This window comes from Trichomonascus vanleenenianus (assembly GCF_965637985.1).
Source record: "Trichomonascus vanleenenianus strain CLIB 3782 genome assembly, contig: TRVA0_026S, whole genome shotgun sequence".
Classification (NCBI taxonomy): Eukaryota; Fungi; Ascomycota; class Dipodascomycetes; order Dipodascales; family Trichomonascaceae; genus Blastobotrys; species Blastobotrys vanleenenianus.
In genome coordinates, this window is record NW_027481861.1 from 92,268 (window position 1) to 104,835 (window position 12,568).

General features: G+C 50.9%; 6 protein-coding genes across 6 annotated transcripts; 1 reads left to right on the top strand and 5 right to left on the bottom strand.

The window, feature by feature from the left end:
• Window positions 1-155: 155 nt before the first annotated feature.
• Window positions 156-1,209, bottom strand: ODC1 (mitochondrial 2-oxodicarboxylate carrier 1; the record flags this gene model as incomplete). The annotated part of the gene is made up of 4 exons (XM_076685566.1): window positions 156-849; window positions 907-1,031; window positions 1,080-1,132; window positions 1,188-1,209. The coding sequence occupies 4 exons, from the start codon at window positions 1,207-1,209 to the stop codon at window positions 156-158; spliced, it is 894 nt and encodes a 297-aa protein (XP_076540190.1).
• Window positions 1,210-1,700: 491 nt separating this feature from the next.
• Window positions 1,701-3,848, bottom strand: RRM3 (DEAD/DEAH box helicase; the record flags this gene model as incomplete). The annotated part of the gene is made up of 1 exon (XM_076685567.1): window positions 1,701-3,848. One exon carries the CDS (start codon window positions 3,846-3,848, stop codon window positions 1,701-1,703), a length of 2,148 nt encoding a protein of 715 aa, XP_076540191.1.
• A 1,916-nt stretch (window positions 3,849-5,764) lies between these two features.
• On the bottom strand, window positions 5,765-8,161 carry TRVA0_026S01134 (uncharacterized protein; the record flags this gene model as incomplete). Its single annotated transcript, XM_076685568.1, has 1 exon — window positions 5,765-8,161. The coding sequence occupies one exon, from the start codon at window positions 8,159-8,161 to the stop codon at window positions 5,765-5,767; it is 2,397 nt and encodes a 798-aa protein (XP_076540192.1).
• A 393-nt stretch (window positions 8,162-8,554) lies between these two features.
• ELF1 (Elf1p) lies at window positions 8,555-9,063 on the bottom strand (the record flags this gene model as incomplete). Its single annotated transcript, XM_076685569.1, has 3 exons — window positions 8,555-8,727; window positions 8,791-8,971; window positions 9,061-9,063. The coding sequence occupies 3 exons, from the start codon at window positions 9,061-9,063 to the stop codon at window positions 8,555-8,557; spliced, it is 357 nt and encodes a 118-aa protein (XP_076540193.1).
• Window positions 9,064-9,274: 211 nt separating this feature from the next.
• On the top strand, window positions 9,275-10,207 carry UTP30 (ribosomal L1 domain-containing protein; the record flags this gene model as incomplete). Its single annotated transcript, XM_076685570.1, has 1 exon — window positions 9,275-10,207. The coding sequence occupies one exon, from the start codon at window positions 9,275-9,277 to the stop codon at window positions 10,205-10,207; it is 933 nt and encodes a 310-aa protein (XP_076540194.1).
• A 194-nt stretch (window positions 10,208-10,401) lies between these two features.
• Window positions 10,402-11,911, bottom strand: RDS2 (gluconeogenesis transcription factor RDS2; the record flags this gene model as incomplete). Its single annotated transcript, XM_076685571.1, has 3 exons — window positions 10,402-11,642; window positions 11,701-11,742; window positions 11,812-11,911. 3 exons carry the CDS (start codon window positions 11,909-11,911, stop codon window positions 10,402-10,404), a joined length of 1,383 nt encoding a protein of 460 aa, XP_076540195.1.
• Window positions 11,912-12,568: the final 657 nt, after the last annotated feature.

Consider the following 12,568-nt stretch of genomic DNA (forward strand, 5'->3'; position numbering starts at 1 on the left):
CACTACCAAGTATTATAAAAGTATAAATCAAAGGATAGTAAACCGGTAAACTGTCATTTGCGTCTATATATTCATCCCCAACCGGCTTAAACCGCCTTAAAAGAACAAGATCCAACAATTTCTACAGCCAATCCGACAAGTCGGTATTATTTTACTTACTGCAGGGATCGGAAGAAGTCCATGCAGCCGGTGAAAACAACGAGCAGAATACCTCCGCCTGGGCCGAGTCGAAGAACCTTAGGCAGGAAGCCCTTGTAAAGAGCGCCGAAGCCCTCTTCTCGGAACACAGTGAGCACGGATGGAATAGTCCAGTTGTACTTTGGAACGACACCTGGGACCCTTGGTGTGTTCTGGATTCGGGACTTGACGACGTCGAACGGCGTGTTGACCATAGTGCCGACGGTACCACCGATACTACCCGAGATCAGGTCATTGGTCATCTGGTGACCCTTACTCTCGGCCTTTGGCAGGATCTCTCGGACCTTGAAGATAACACCAAAGTAGCCAGCGTTCCACGAGACGTGTCTCCACATGGTGGCCTCGAGACCAGTGTACATACCCAAAAGACCCTCCTTAGCAACGGTCTGCTTGACAACGTCGAGCATGCCAGTGTACTTGGAGGACTTGTCCTGGAGTCGGATCTTGACGAGCTCGAATGGCACCACAACAAAGGACTCGGTGGCTCCGGCGGTAGCACCAGTGAGAATCGACAAGCTCTGGTTCATCTTCTGCATGCCAAACACGCCCCGGTAGAACTTGCCCCACTCATCGTTGGCCGCGAACTTGGTCGCTCGCTTTGGAGCCTCCATGAGAATTGGGGCGGTGATGCCTCTGTACAGTCGGCCGGCACTATTCCTTGGTTAAACAAGTGATTCCCACATGCATTATCAAAAAAAAAAAACTTACCCTTCTTGCTTGATAATCTTAGAGAAGCAGTCGAACATGCCCTTGTAGGCCTCGCCGCCGGCGCCACCCCCGACCTGGAGCTGGACTCGGGTCTTGACGACGTCCAATGGGTACATGACGAGAATCTGTGACCCCAGTTAGTACCGCACACCGCTGAAAAATCAATCACATACCTCCGAGATGCCGGCCACGGCACCGGACACAAACTGGTAGATAAATGGCAATGCTACATAAATAGAATTAGCTTGCGAACACTAGCCCGACACCTAAACTAAACCTACGCTTGTCGTTTGGAGAAGACATCTTTGACTATTGGGGTGGGTCAAGTGGGAAAGTTGGATTTTTCAGCCGGTGGACCCCTCCTGCTGCTGCTGCAGCCGCAGCCGCGACCCTTCTCCTCCCCCGGGGAAATTTATCCGCCGCGCCATTCCCGAATCCGGCCAATGACACATCGGAAAGTGGGTAACTGGCGGCGGCAGACTCGAAACCCGCACCACGCCCATGGCGGCAGTTAGCCGACCTCCTGGGCCTGTAAGGGGGTGGAGGGCAAGGCTAGCCGATATTGACTAGGCAGCCGGAGCGACCAGGAATTAACGGGCACTGACGGAGGAGGGCCGAAGTCAGAAGAACTAATGGTAAAGTGCCGAAGAAGTACCAATGGCCGAAGAAAATCCAATGGTAGAGATAAAGAACAACCAATGGTGTATGTATTAGATAAACAAGATCATTTCGGATAACGAGCCAATAGAGAGCCCGATAATACTAAGTACCAAGAAATGATAATGAAATGCATTTTAGATAGATTCGAGGCTAGTGTAAAAGCGCTTAACGTCCTCGCTGACCATGACTTTGTGGCGCGAAAAGTTGAGTACCTGTAGACAGTCCTTGCTGACGGCCCGCGAGAGGGCGACGTAGACCTGGCCCTTCTCGAAGCTGCGCGCGAGATCTACGACAACCCGCTCGAGGGTCTGGCCCTGGGACTTGTGGATGGAGATGGCCCACGACGGGATCAGCGGCAGCTGGGTCGCCGAGGCATGCAGAGTCTTGCCGTCGGCTTTCATCATCTCAAACGTCACGGGCACAATGTGCTTGTACTTGAAGGATCCCTGGAATGCAAACTTGACCAACGGGTACTTGCGGTCGCGGTCGTTCTCGCGGCCCAGCATCTCGGCGGCCCGCAGCAGGTCGCTCAGAAAGTTGTACCGGTTCGCCTCGGCCTCCATGGCCGGGGTCAATGCGTACGTAGAGCTGTTCAGCAGGAGATTGTATAGCTTAATGAACTCGGCGTTCTCCTGGTAGCGCCCGACCAGGTCTGCGTACATGTACTCGGACACAAACGTCACGACGAGCCCCGTAGAGCCGTTGACGAGGCCGTCCTGATCCTTGCTATTCTGAATGAGCATGACCTGCGCGTCGACTTTGAGCACGAGCTCGCGCAGCGACATGAAGTTTGTTTCAAAGAACTCGGCGCGCTGACGCTCCTCGCTGAGATAATCGTCATTGAGCACCTCCAGCTGGAGGAACTTGAACGTGTGCCCCTTCAGACGGCTGAGCTGCTCGTTGTTGGCCGCGGCCACCTCTCGCTTCGTCGGGTAGAGCCGCGACGGCTCGATGCCGTCAGTATAGTGCACGGGCCGGTTGAGCTCATGGAACTGCGACTCGATCCGGCTGTCGATCGAACCCGTTCGCAGCGCATTGAGCATGTTGATGAGCGCATTGTCGCCCTCCTGACGGAACACCTTGGACAGCACCACCGTGCGGTGAATGGCCGTGGACCAGTTCTTCGCCTGGAAGCACATCTTGACCGCCTTCACTGGCGGCAGCTGGAAGAAGTCGCCGGTCAAAATCAGCTGGATGCCGCCAAACGGCGCGTCGCTTTTCAACACAGCCTTGCCTACTTCACACAGCTTGTCAAATAGTACGCCGTCCAGCATAGACACCTCGTCAATGATCAGCACTTTAGTAGCTCTCCACCGCTGGAACGCCGCCTTGGACTTGCGCAGCCGGCTCGTAAGCTGCTCGACAGTGCCCTGGGCCACACCGAGGCCCGCCCATCGGTGCAGAGTCGTACCTCCGATATTCAGTGCCGCCAGACCGGTGGTCGCAGTGACCTTGACGCCATTCCCGTACCGGTGCTGAAGGCGCTTGATCATCTCCCGCAGCAGATGCGATTTACCCGTGCCGGCGGCACCGGTGAAGAACACATTGACCCCTGATTCCGCTAAATAGATGACCTTTTTCTGAGCGTCACTGAGCTCTTTCTTAGACCCCCCAGCGTTTTCGTTGCCCTCCTCCCAAGGCATTTTCCCAGGCTCGAACTGGAAACTCGACAAATCAAACCCGGCCGGCTTGTTCTGACCCTGCTCGTACTTGGCGGCCTTGATTCGAGGCATGTTATTAAGAATGTCCACTGGTCTGCGCTTCTTATCTGAATCGCTAGCCTGCCTCTGGGCTGCTCTTTTCTTGTCCACTTTGATCTTTTCGGTCCTTGAACTTCTTATAGATGTCGAAGTAGTAGCCATAGCAGGCTTTTTTATTGTCACTTGATCCATGACTGCAAACCCATCGTCCGAGTCCATGTCTCCTGTATCGTCGCATCGTGGAGACGAATTAATTGTAGTCATTTTTGATGCTGGCCTGGATTTAATCTGAGCAAATCCATCGTCTTCGTCCTCGTCGTCATCGTCATCGTCGTCTGTAAAGTCCGAGAAATCAATTTCCACCTTGGCCGGCTTACTCGACGACCGGAAGGACTGAGTCGCCCGGGGGATGACGGGACTGCTCAGCTGAGCCAGGCCCGTAGAGACTGGCGAGCTGGTCTTATCCAAGGTCGCCTCATACTGGGTCGTGGGCCTGGTATCGAACCCATTGCTTCCATTCCATGGTAGGCCGGCGCTTTTTCTTGTTTGGACTGTCGTCGGCTCTTCAGAGGGCCTCAGCATGTCAGATATGCTTTTTTCTCTGCTGACAAATGCATCAATGGCCCCCCTTTTCGTCTTTTTCTTGGTCTTGTCGACCGCTTGGCTGAACATACCTGGTAGTCTATATGTGGTAAATTGAAAACTCGGTTGGGTTACTGGTACTCTACGCGTCATAACGCGTTGGTGCCGCTTATGTAATCATCAAAGGAGAATTGGGAGTTGGTCAAATTTTAAAAATGGCACCTCCGCTTACTAATCCCCTTACACCCTGCTTACGAAGCAGATCGGGCCCCCCAAATTTTAATAGCGGCACATGTATCTCTTACGTGGGCCCAGCTTCGGTTATTTTTCGCGCGCCGATCGCGACGCGTACCGCGCGCGTATAACGCGCGAAGTCTGGAAACTTATGTAGGAGGTAACGGACAACCCCCCGAACAGGTTTTAGAAGAAATGGGGCCTTCTACTGGACAGGTTTTTGAAGCAATCGAGCCTTCCGCTGAACAGGTTTTTTGAAGCAATGGAGCCTTCTACTGAACTTTGAAGCAATTGAGCTTCCTGCTGAATAGGTTTTTGAAATGCAGCCTCCTGCTGAACAAGTTTTTGATAATAGGGAGTTGCTAATTGCTTTCGTTCGTAAGCATGCTCTCTCTCAAGGCTGTGTTGTCCCCATCGAAGGTTCAACTGACATAAGGATGTCTACCTTTGCTGTGATCGAGGAGAAAAGTATATCGTGATCGAGTCAATGCTCCTGAGGGAGCAAAACGCAAACTGACTAGCACACGACGGAATGAATGCCCGTTCAGACTCTATGGGAAAAAGATTTCTGGTGGCATGTGGGAGCTCCAGGTCAAAAACCCAAGTCATAACCATACAGCTGAAGCTAGTATGATAGCTCATTTAGGTGCTCTTAAGCTTACAGAGGAGCAACTTCAAGAGGTTCATCGCCTAACCGACGCTGGATCGAACCCCAAAGATATTCTAGCAGTCATCAACCCCAATGCTTTGGTTCTACTTAGAGATATTTACAATGCTCGAAGTGTTTGGCGAAGACAAAAGCTTGGCTATGGCACACCCTTTGAACTTTCACAGAGGTTTCTAAAGAAGACAACAGGTCCTCAGAGGACTCTACCGGAGACAATGGCCTTCCAAGGGCTCTACAGGAGATATTGTGTCTTCCCTGTGCACATCGAGTTGCCAGTTTGTTAGCAAGGAATGAATCTATTCAATTGACAGAGATTCATCCAATTGGGAAAACTGGCCCTTCGGAAGGTATACAGTCGTTTTCTCCACTCCTACATCTAATCCCTTTACACAAAGCCAAGAAACCCAGTCAGGATTAATCGGAACAAAAAGATGAAGGCGAGACTATACGAAAGCGCAAGAAGGCGAAAGAAGGCGCCACCAAAGTGCACTTCATGTGGCAAAGTTGGCCAAACTCGGAGACATGAAAATTGGCGGAGGCAAATCATTGGATTACCGTACTAAAAGGTTTATGATAACGCTTATTCATGGGTTCTCAGGCGGTCTCGACTAGCCAAGACGAATTCCGGCATGTCTATACAAGGATGAACGGGCTAACATGGTCGCAGTCTATTTAGAAGCGGCCAATCTCAGGTTATATGTTACCCAACATAACACATCAGTCACGAGCAATTAAACAGAGTAACATCTCGGGATGTTACCGGTATATGGGAAGTTTCTAACATTGTTAACGCCTGAATTAGCGTATTATGAACGTTACAAGTCCCGCTAAAAAGACTATAAATACGCTGGATTGTTCACGAAATTCCTCAAGAATTGATAACGTTATGTTATCCAAGAATAGTTTAATTGCCTTTCTTGCCTCTTTTCTATATGACTATTGTCTTTGGCATTCAGCCTATTGAGTGTATCTTCGAAGCACTCGAATTCAATGATATTTACAAGATATGCACAGTCTATAAATGCTTGTGGCGACGGTAGTATTTGCTTGAGAAGAACCCACGCCGCTGCCGCTTCATCTCATGCACGCGTGAGAGCCACTGTGCCCACGTATTATCGTCTATTTTCTCACGCCTAGCCATGCGCAGAACCATCTCCAGCCGTTTCCTACTGCCCCAGTTGTTGCTTTCGGCTCTTGCCAGCACGCTATTGACCAAGCTCCGCGCAGCAGTCTTGCCAAGAGAAAAGTCCCGCTCGTGGAGAATCCTGGCCATCTTCATAACCATTCGAATGCTCGAATGCGCAGAGAGCTGTGGTGAATTCGCGTACCCGACGCACATTCGTTGCAGCACGTGCTCAGCAGGGTACAGCCTTTTCTTCTGTACTAGCAGTACCCGTAGAGTCTCGGCAAGGTAGGGGTCAGTATAGCTTGCATGAACCATAAATTTGTAGTATGCCTCCTTTGGTACATAGCTCATGCGCTCCATCAACTCGAATGCCAGCTCAGTTTGCCGACACTGCAACAGTGATCCAACGCTTTGAACAACAAGCTCATCAGGAAAAGTCAACTTCTGCGACGTTAATTCAGCAATCATCCGGACTGCCATTGTACTGTCCCAGCCATTAAAGAGATCGCGAACCACCATAGTCATCTGTCGGGTAGACCTAACTAATTCGTTCGACTGATCCGTTGACTGCTGCTGCTTCTCTTTCATTATCGTCATGCCAGCAAGAATTACCTTGGCATCAACATCGAGCCGTTTGGAGCGACTCGCTGTCACCATGCGCTCTTTATTACCAGAAATATACACCCGGAGGTAAAATGCCACTTGGTTGTAGGTCACCTTTGAGAGCGAAATTAGCCTAATCTGCTCCAGCAGCGGCCGAGACAGTACCATCGGTATGAGCGCTCTAAAAACCGGGAACGGAATTTTGTCCAGATGAGGGCTCTGCTCAAGCCCGAGTATAAGATTCCATAGAATACGCGGAGAGGGCTCCACTCGCTGCAGGGCTTTCACCGCATAATGGAGGGCTGGGTACAGTACCTGCGGAGGTGTGTACTTGACAATGCGCTGGATGAGTGTAGTGTCGACATCGTCACCTCCCAAGTACACATCGCTATCCTGGATTTTGGGATTTCTCTTCTTCCCCAAGGTAGCACACACAATGGCTTTGCCAAGGATTCTTGGATCGAAGTCCCCCCGACCGTGCTTGATAATATGGGTACAGGTAATGGTTTCCTTAAACTGAACTGCCTGGTTCAGGAATCGGGTCAATGCAAGTTTTGTGTCGTTAGTTTCGTCAATTCGTAATTTCGAGTAGCGTTTCCATATCTTCGTTAGAGATTTGCCGTCGTATGCCAGTAATGCAAGGTACTCAGTGTCATCAGAAGCAAACATGATGTGCTTGCGACTCCTGAGGACAGTGAGAAGCGAGTCAGTAAATGCAGCAATGTACCTGACGCTCTGGGCCGTATCCAGTTCGTCCAGCTTGCGGTACCGCACTAGCGCCGATCGGGTAATATAGCGCAGGAAGTGCTTTTCCCCAATCACCCGCTCATTGTCGAATATCTGGCACATGAGGTCGTTCTTTGCAGCCGCATCAGTCGTGATAGTCAGGAGGTGATCTGCTAAAACGGCTTGTACATAGAGACTCTGGCTCGCTGCGAATTTCCTTCTAAATAGGTCAAATGCATCGCCCAGCCCGAAAAACTGTTCTACAAGGCCATTAATTTCTTCTCGCGTGTATAATCGCCGAGCCTGGAGCTCGAATTTCGCATTGTGCAGCAGTTTCGACGTCTCGTCTTCGCTGTAGTCCATTTCCAGCAGAAATTGTTTGGCCACAGCGCAGTGACCCATGTTTACCAATTCCGTCACCAGAGTTCCCATTACAAGCTCTTCACGCTCGAACTCAACAAGATTAGGCATCACCTTCTTCTTAAATGCACTGGCTAGCGCGTTTCCTGGGACGTTCTCGAGGAGTAATCGGCAAGCCTCGTCATACCGCCCATCTTTGTAGCAGATCATGCACAGCAACGTCGCTGCATTTTCACCAACAGTCCCGGCAAGAGGCCCGTAGTACGCCAGCAGGCTCTCAGGGTCTACTACTTCGTTCTCTACCAGGTAGGCCAGACGGCGGTTCGCCGTGGGAATCCCCGCGATCTGTGCCTTGACATGCTCTGGCAGCTCGGTCCGCTGATCCTCAAATGTTCCCTCGGGGGCAAGGGATAAGACGGCCTTCCTAAACCGGTCTGACAGCGACTGCTGCCGGCCGGGGCTCTGTATCGATTCGAGGTCCTTCGTGCCTCTGCGGTTGCGAGAGACAAGGGTGATTGAACGGAACCCCCAGCACCCCGTCGAGCGGACCGGACCACACAGCAGTCGTCGCAAAGGTCCACTTCGAGGTATGCTCATACAGCGTCTCGGATAAGTGGTGCTCTCTTGCCTTTGCGGTCGATTCAGGCTGGTTGAAAAAGTTCAAACCCCCCGCGCGCGCAGATCACTATATCACCTACCACTACCACTGTATCAATCAGGTACATGTACCAGGATAGAGCTAAGACGGATAAGATAAATTTATCGATTCAGATATGGATTTGTGAGAGATTTGGTAGTGTAGGGGCTTGCAGTAAAATTTCGAGTAAATTGGACCATGAGCCCCAGAATATGTGGACAATTATGCTCTGTGCACTATGCTGCAGATAACGGCACCATCCCGAAGGTTTCTTCCTATAAGATGTAGTACAATACAATACATGACGTTTTCATAGCAAAATAAGATATAAATAGGACATTGCAGCTTGTCGTTTAGGCAAATTCGTCTTCGTCGAGATCGGACAGCGCTTTCTCTTCTTCATCGTCTTCCTCGATGTCACGGCCATAGCCGTCATCTTCCGCCTTGATATCTGCCGGTTCTTTGCCCTGGACAGCCTCGCATGCATCAATCCACTCACTGTAAACATCAATCGGTGCAGACAGAGCTATTTAGTTTAGTTAGTCAGCCGTCTGGAACCTAAAGGTAGGAGCACATTCCGTGTACTTACCGTTAATTGGGGCCTGGAAACTCTGTCCGCAGACCTTGCAATACAACGAGCCAATGCCGCTCTTTTTGTCCATAGTGCACGCCACGGAATTCTCGTGGTTGCAGAACAGACACGAGAAGGTTGTATCTAGGGTCTGCTTGACCTTCTTGGTCGGTCCTCTCGAGCTCTTCTTCCGTTTACCCTATATACATATCGTATTAACACACATCCCCCTCTTTGATAAATCCTCTTCCTTTATTCTCCTTCATTTCCCTCGCGTTATTAACATACCATAATGACTTCCTCTCGTTTCCTTTCTGTCGGGTCGAGAGGTTGGTGGGTTGCTGGAAGAGGCTTGGCCTCGATCGCAGGATATTTGGTGTTGTTGCGCCGGCGTTGGGAGGTTTTGCTTTTCCGGGCCGGGAAAATTTCAGGTGCTGATTGAAATTTTTTATCAATAGCGATCTTGATCTAATCTCTCCCGTGTAGTATTAGACGGAAAAAAATGATCTCTAAAGACAAAGTCCAGGAGGCGGCCGAGGCGCTGCTGAAGTTCCTTGCTGACAAGAAAGAGGCGCCGGCCAATGACCTTTTGGCGGACGAAGAAGAGGACGCCGAGTCGATATTCATCACCATTGCAACCAAGAAGTACCTCAGCGACAAGAAGCAGCTGAAGCCCAAGAAGGCCCCTCTAGTGCATCCAATATATAGTGCAGACAATACTTCTGTGTGCCTGTTTTCCAAAGACCCGCAAAGAACCTACAAAGATGCATTGCAGGCCGAGGGGTCGCCAGCGCACGGCCTCGTGGACCGAGTAGTGGGTGTGTCCAAGCTTAAGGGAAAATTCAAGCCTTACCAGGCCCGAAGGCAACTTGCATCGAACCATGACCTGTTTTTGGCCGAGGACTCTGTTGTCACAACCCTGCCAAAGTTGCTTGGCAAGATCTTCTACGAGGGCTCGGTTTCAAAGATCCCACTCTCGGTCAAGATCAACCGTAAGAATGGCGAGATTGACGCCGCCGCCGTGAAAAAGCAGATTGAGAGTATTCTGAACTCGACTATTTTTGTCGTCCCAGCTGGTACCACAGTCTCCATTAAGGTGGCCAAGTCGACCTTCGAGGCTGCCCAGGTCGCCGAGAACGTTGCATCGGTCGTCGACTACTTTGTCAAGAACGTAAAGGCTCAGGACGGTATCCGGTCAGTTGAGCTTAAAACCGCCAACTCTCCGGCACTGCCCATCTATATTGCTGAAAAACTTTACGACGAGTCTGACATTGCGGAGGAGAAGAAGACCAAGGAGACCAAGACTAAGAAGGACGATAAGAAGCGAAAGCGACACGACAAGCTTACGCGACTCGAAACGGCATTGGCTGAAGTGGTAGAGGAAGAGGATCTCGAACGACTAACCAAAAAGAAGCTCAAGGATATCGAGGCTTAGACGTATAAGCAACTGTAATAATATATGTGATACATCAAAATCGTTACATCCTTTTCATTAATCTTTTTCAAAGGAATCGTTCGTAGGTGGATAAGGATAGTCCTTTCAGATGAATCATTTGTGAGTGGATGGGGATAGTCCTTTCAAAGGTATCGTTCAAGGATGGATGCCGTTAGTTCCTTCAAAGGCATCTTTCACGGGTGGATTGGGATGAAGTTGCCAATGATGCAGCTGGGGATGTTGTATCTATCTCGTCGAATGGTAAACGAGAAGCAGCAAGCCCGCCGTTTCCTACCGTCTCGCGTTCGCAGGTTGCAGCTGGTGAGCACGGCCTTTTGGCCCGAATCAAACGCAATGTTTCCGTATTTTTCCCAGTAGTTTACAGCGCTCTCTTCGCTCATGAGCTCGTAGATGGCAAGTTTCCCATCACGCAGGTCCTCGACGTTGACCTCGACAAGCCCAGCAAACTCTTTATTGCCCCGGTAGATCTCGCCCGTCCGCCGCCACAGGCACGCGGGGATGGCCATAGACGTGAACACACGGTCGTAATCCAGCAGCATACGCTCAAACGCCTCCTCTACGAGCACCAGATCCACGTCCTTCAGCGACTGCGCAACGGCACGGAACGCGGGGCGGAATATAGTCAGCGGCTTGAGAATTCGCTGCTTCGACGACACGTTCATGTAATTATCCATATACTTTTGGAGTCGCGTGTAGCCCTTGACATAGTTAAACGGCTGGAGTAGCCCTGCCTCCAACTTTGCGTTGATCACCTGCTTCAGCCGCTCCTCGGGCGAGATGTCTTCTGAAGGGTCTGCTGCGGTAAGGAAGAAGTTGTCCTTGGCATCGTTCGACGCCGTTTCTGACCCCCGCCCGTTCTCGTTGGACGCCTCGCGCGAGTTAAGCTGCGACGACCCGGGGCCCGAGCTTATGTGCGGCATGATGGCGCTCGAGGTGACGGACGGTGGTTGACCAGCCGTGACCGCGGCAAACGGCGCGGCAGTGCTAGCGTCGCTGGAACCACCTCCCGTAGTATTGTTCGGGCCATTGATACCTAGGGCGTCTCCAAACAGCGCCGAGTTATTTGTGGGGTCGTCAATCATAGTTAAGAAGTCATTAAGAGAAGAGAACTCCGAGCCAGCGTGCTCGGAGTAGAACACGGGGTTCTGGTTGTAGGCCACAGTCTGCGACAGAATCGACTGGTTCCCCAGGGACGACCAGTCGTTGAAGAAGGATCGGTCTGGCTCTGTCGCAGCCGCCGTGTTGACTGCGTTGAGCGGCTGCGAGGCGGTAGGGATGAGCAGGTTCGAGTCTACGAGAACCTGCGAGGTTGACATCTCCTTATCCTTCTTTTTCTCCGTCTTCTTGCCCGGCCGGGGCTCATCGCGGCACAAATGGCCGATATTTCGCTTTATACATCTGCCGCACGGGCGCTCTACACACATGCCTTTCGTTAGCATTGGGAAATGAATTTTTGTTCTGTCCACACTTACGAGAGTCGCACGTCATATGGGATCTCCTGCAGTACACACAGGCTAAGCAAAAAGGGTTCGTCAGTCTCTCTCTCTCTCTGTGCTATTTCTCAGCTGTAATTTTTAACTTACCATGGTCGACCTTTTGTCGTTTTGACTTCTTCTTGTCTCCGGAGTTGGAAGTATGGTTGGTTAGTGGGGAACTGTTGAGACTGGGTCCTACAGCCTGCATCGATAGCTGGTTCGCAGGAACCCCTTGGGAACCGGCCTGCGACATGTCTATATCAACCGTAGTTGTCGTCTTCGCGATGGATCTCTCGCGATCTCGTTACCAGTCCTATCGCGGTCTAGCCGTGTGTCGCCGGGCTATTTCGTGTGACTAATGGAAAAAATCGGGAGGAGTCCCCCCGTTTATTACTTGCCGACCGGAGCTGCCTTTCCCCACTTTGGCTTCAGCCGTACCACATTACAGGGGCCGACACCCCACGTTCACGCCTCTTGACACTCTGATACCTTTAATATCCTCTAATCCATTAGTCACCCTGGTACCATGGATGCAATTATTAATAAGGGGGGGGGGTGCTACGTAGTTCCCTAGGATAGTATTGTATTGGTGTTTAGTCTTGTACTATGTATGCGGAGGGGTGGTGGGGGCTACCGCTGTATCGACCTGCGTGTATATTTCGGAGTCATGCGTAGTTTCAGGCACAGATACATCTCTAACCGTCAAAGACAGATCTCTGACGTACTTCGCACAAAGTGACAGGTGCTACGCTACTTGGTAGGAGGGATTAAACGTTGTACTATGTGAAGTTGAATGGGGATCTTTTATCTGAGGTTCTTTCGATATCAGAAATGTTATCTCGAACGTTTGCCTCCTTCAGAGGCT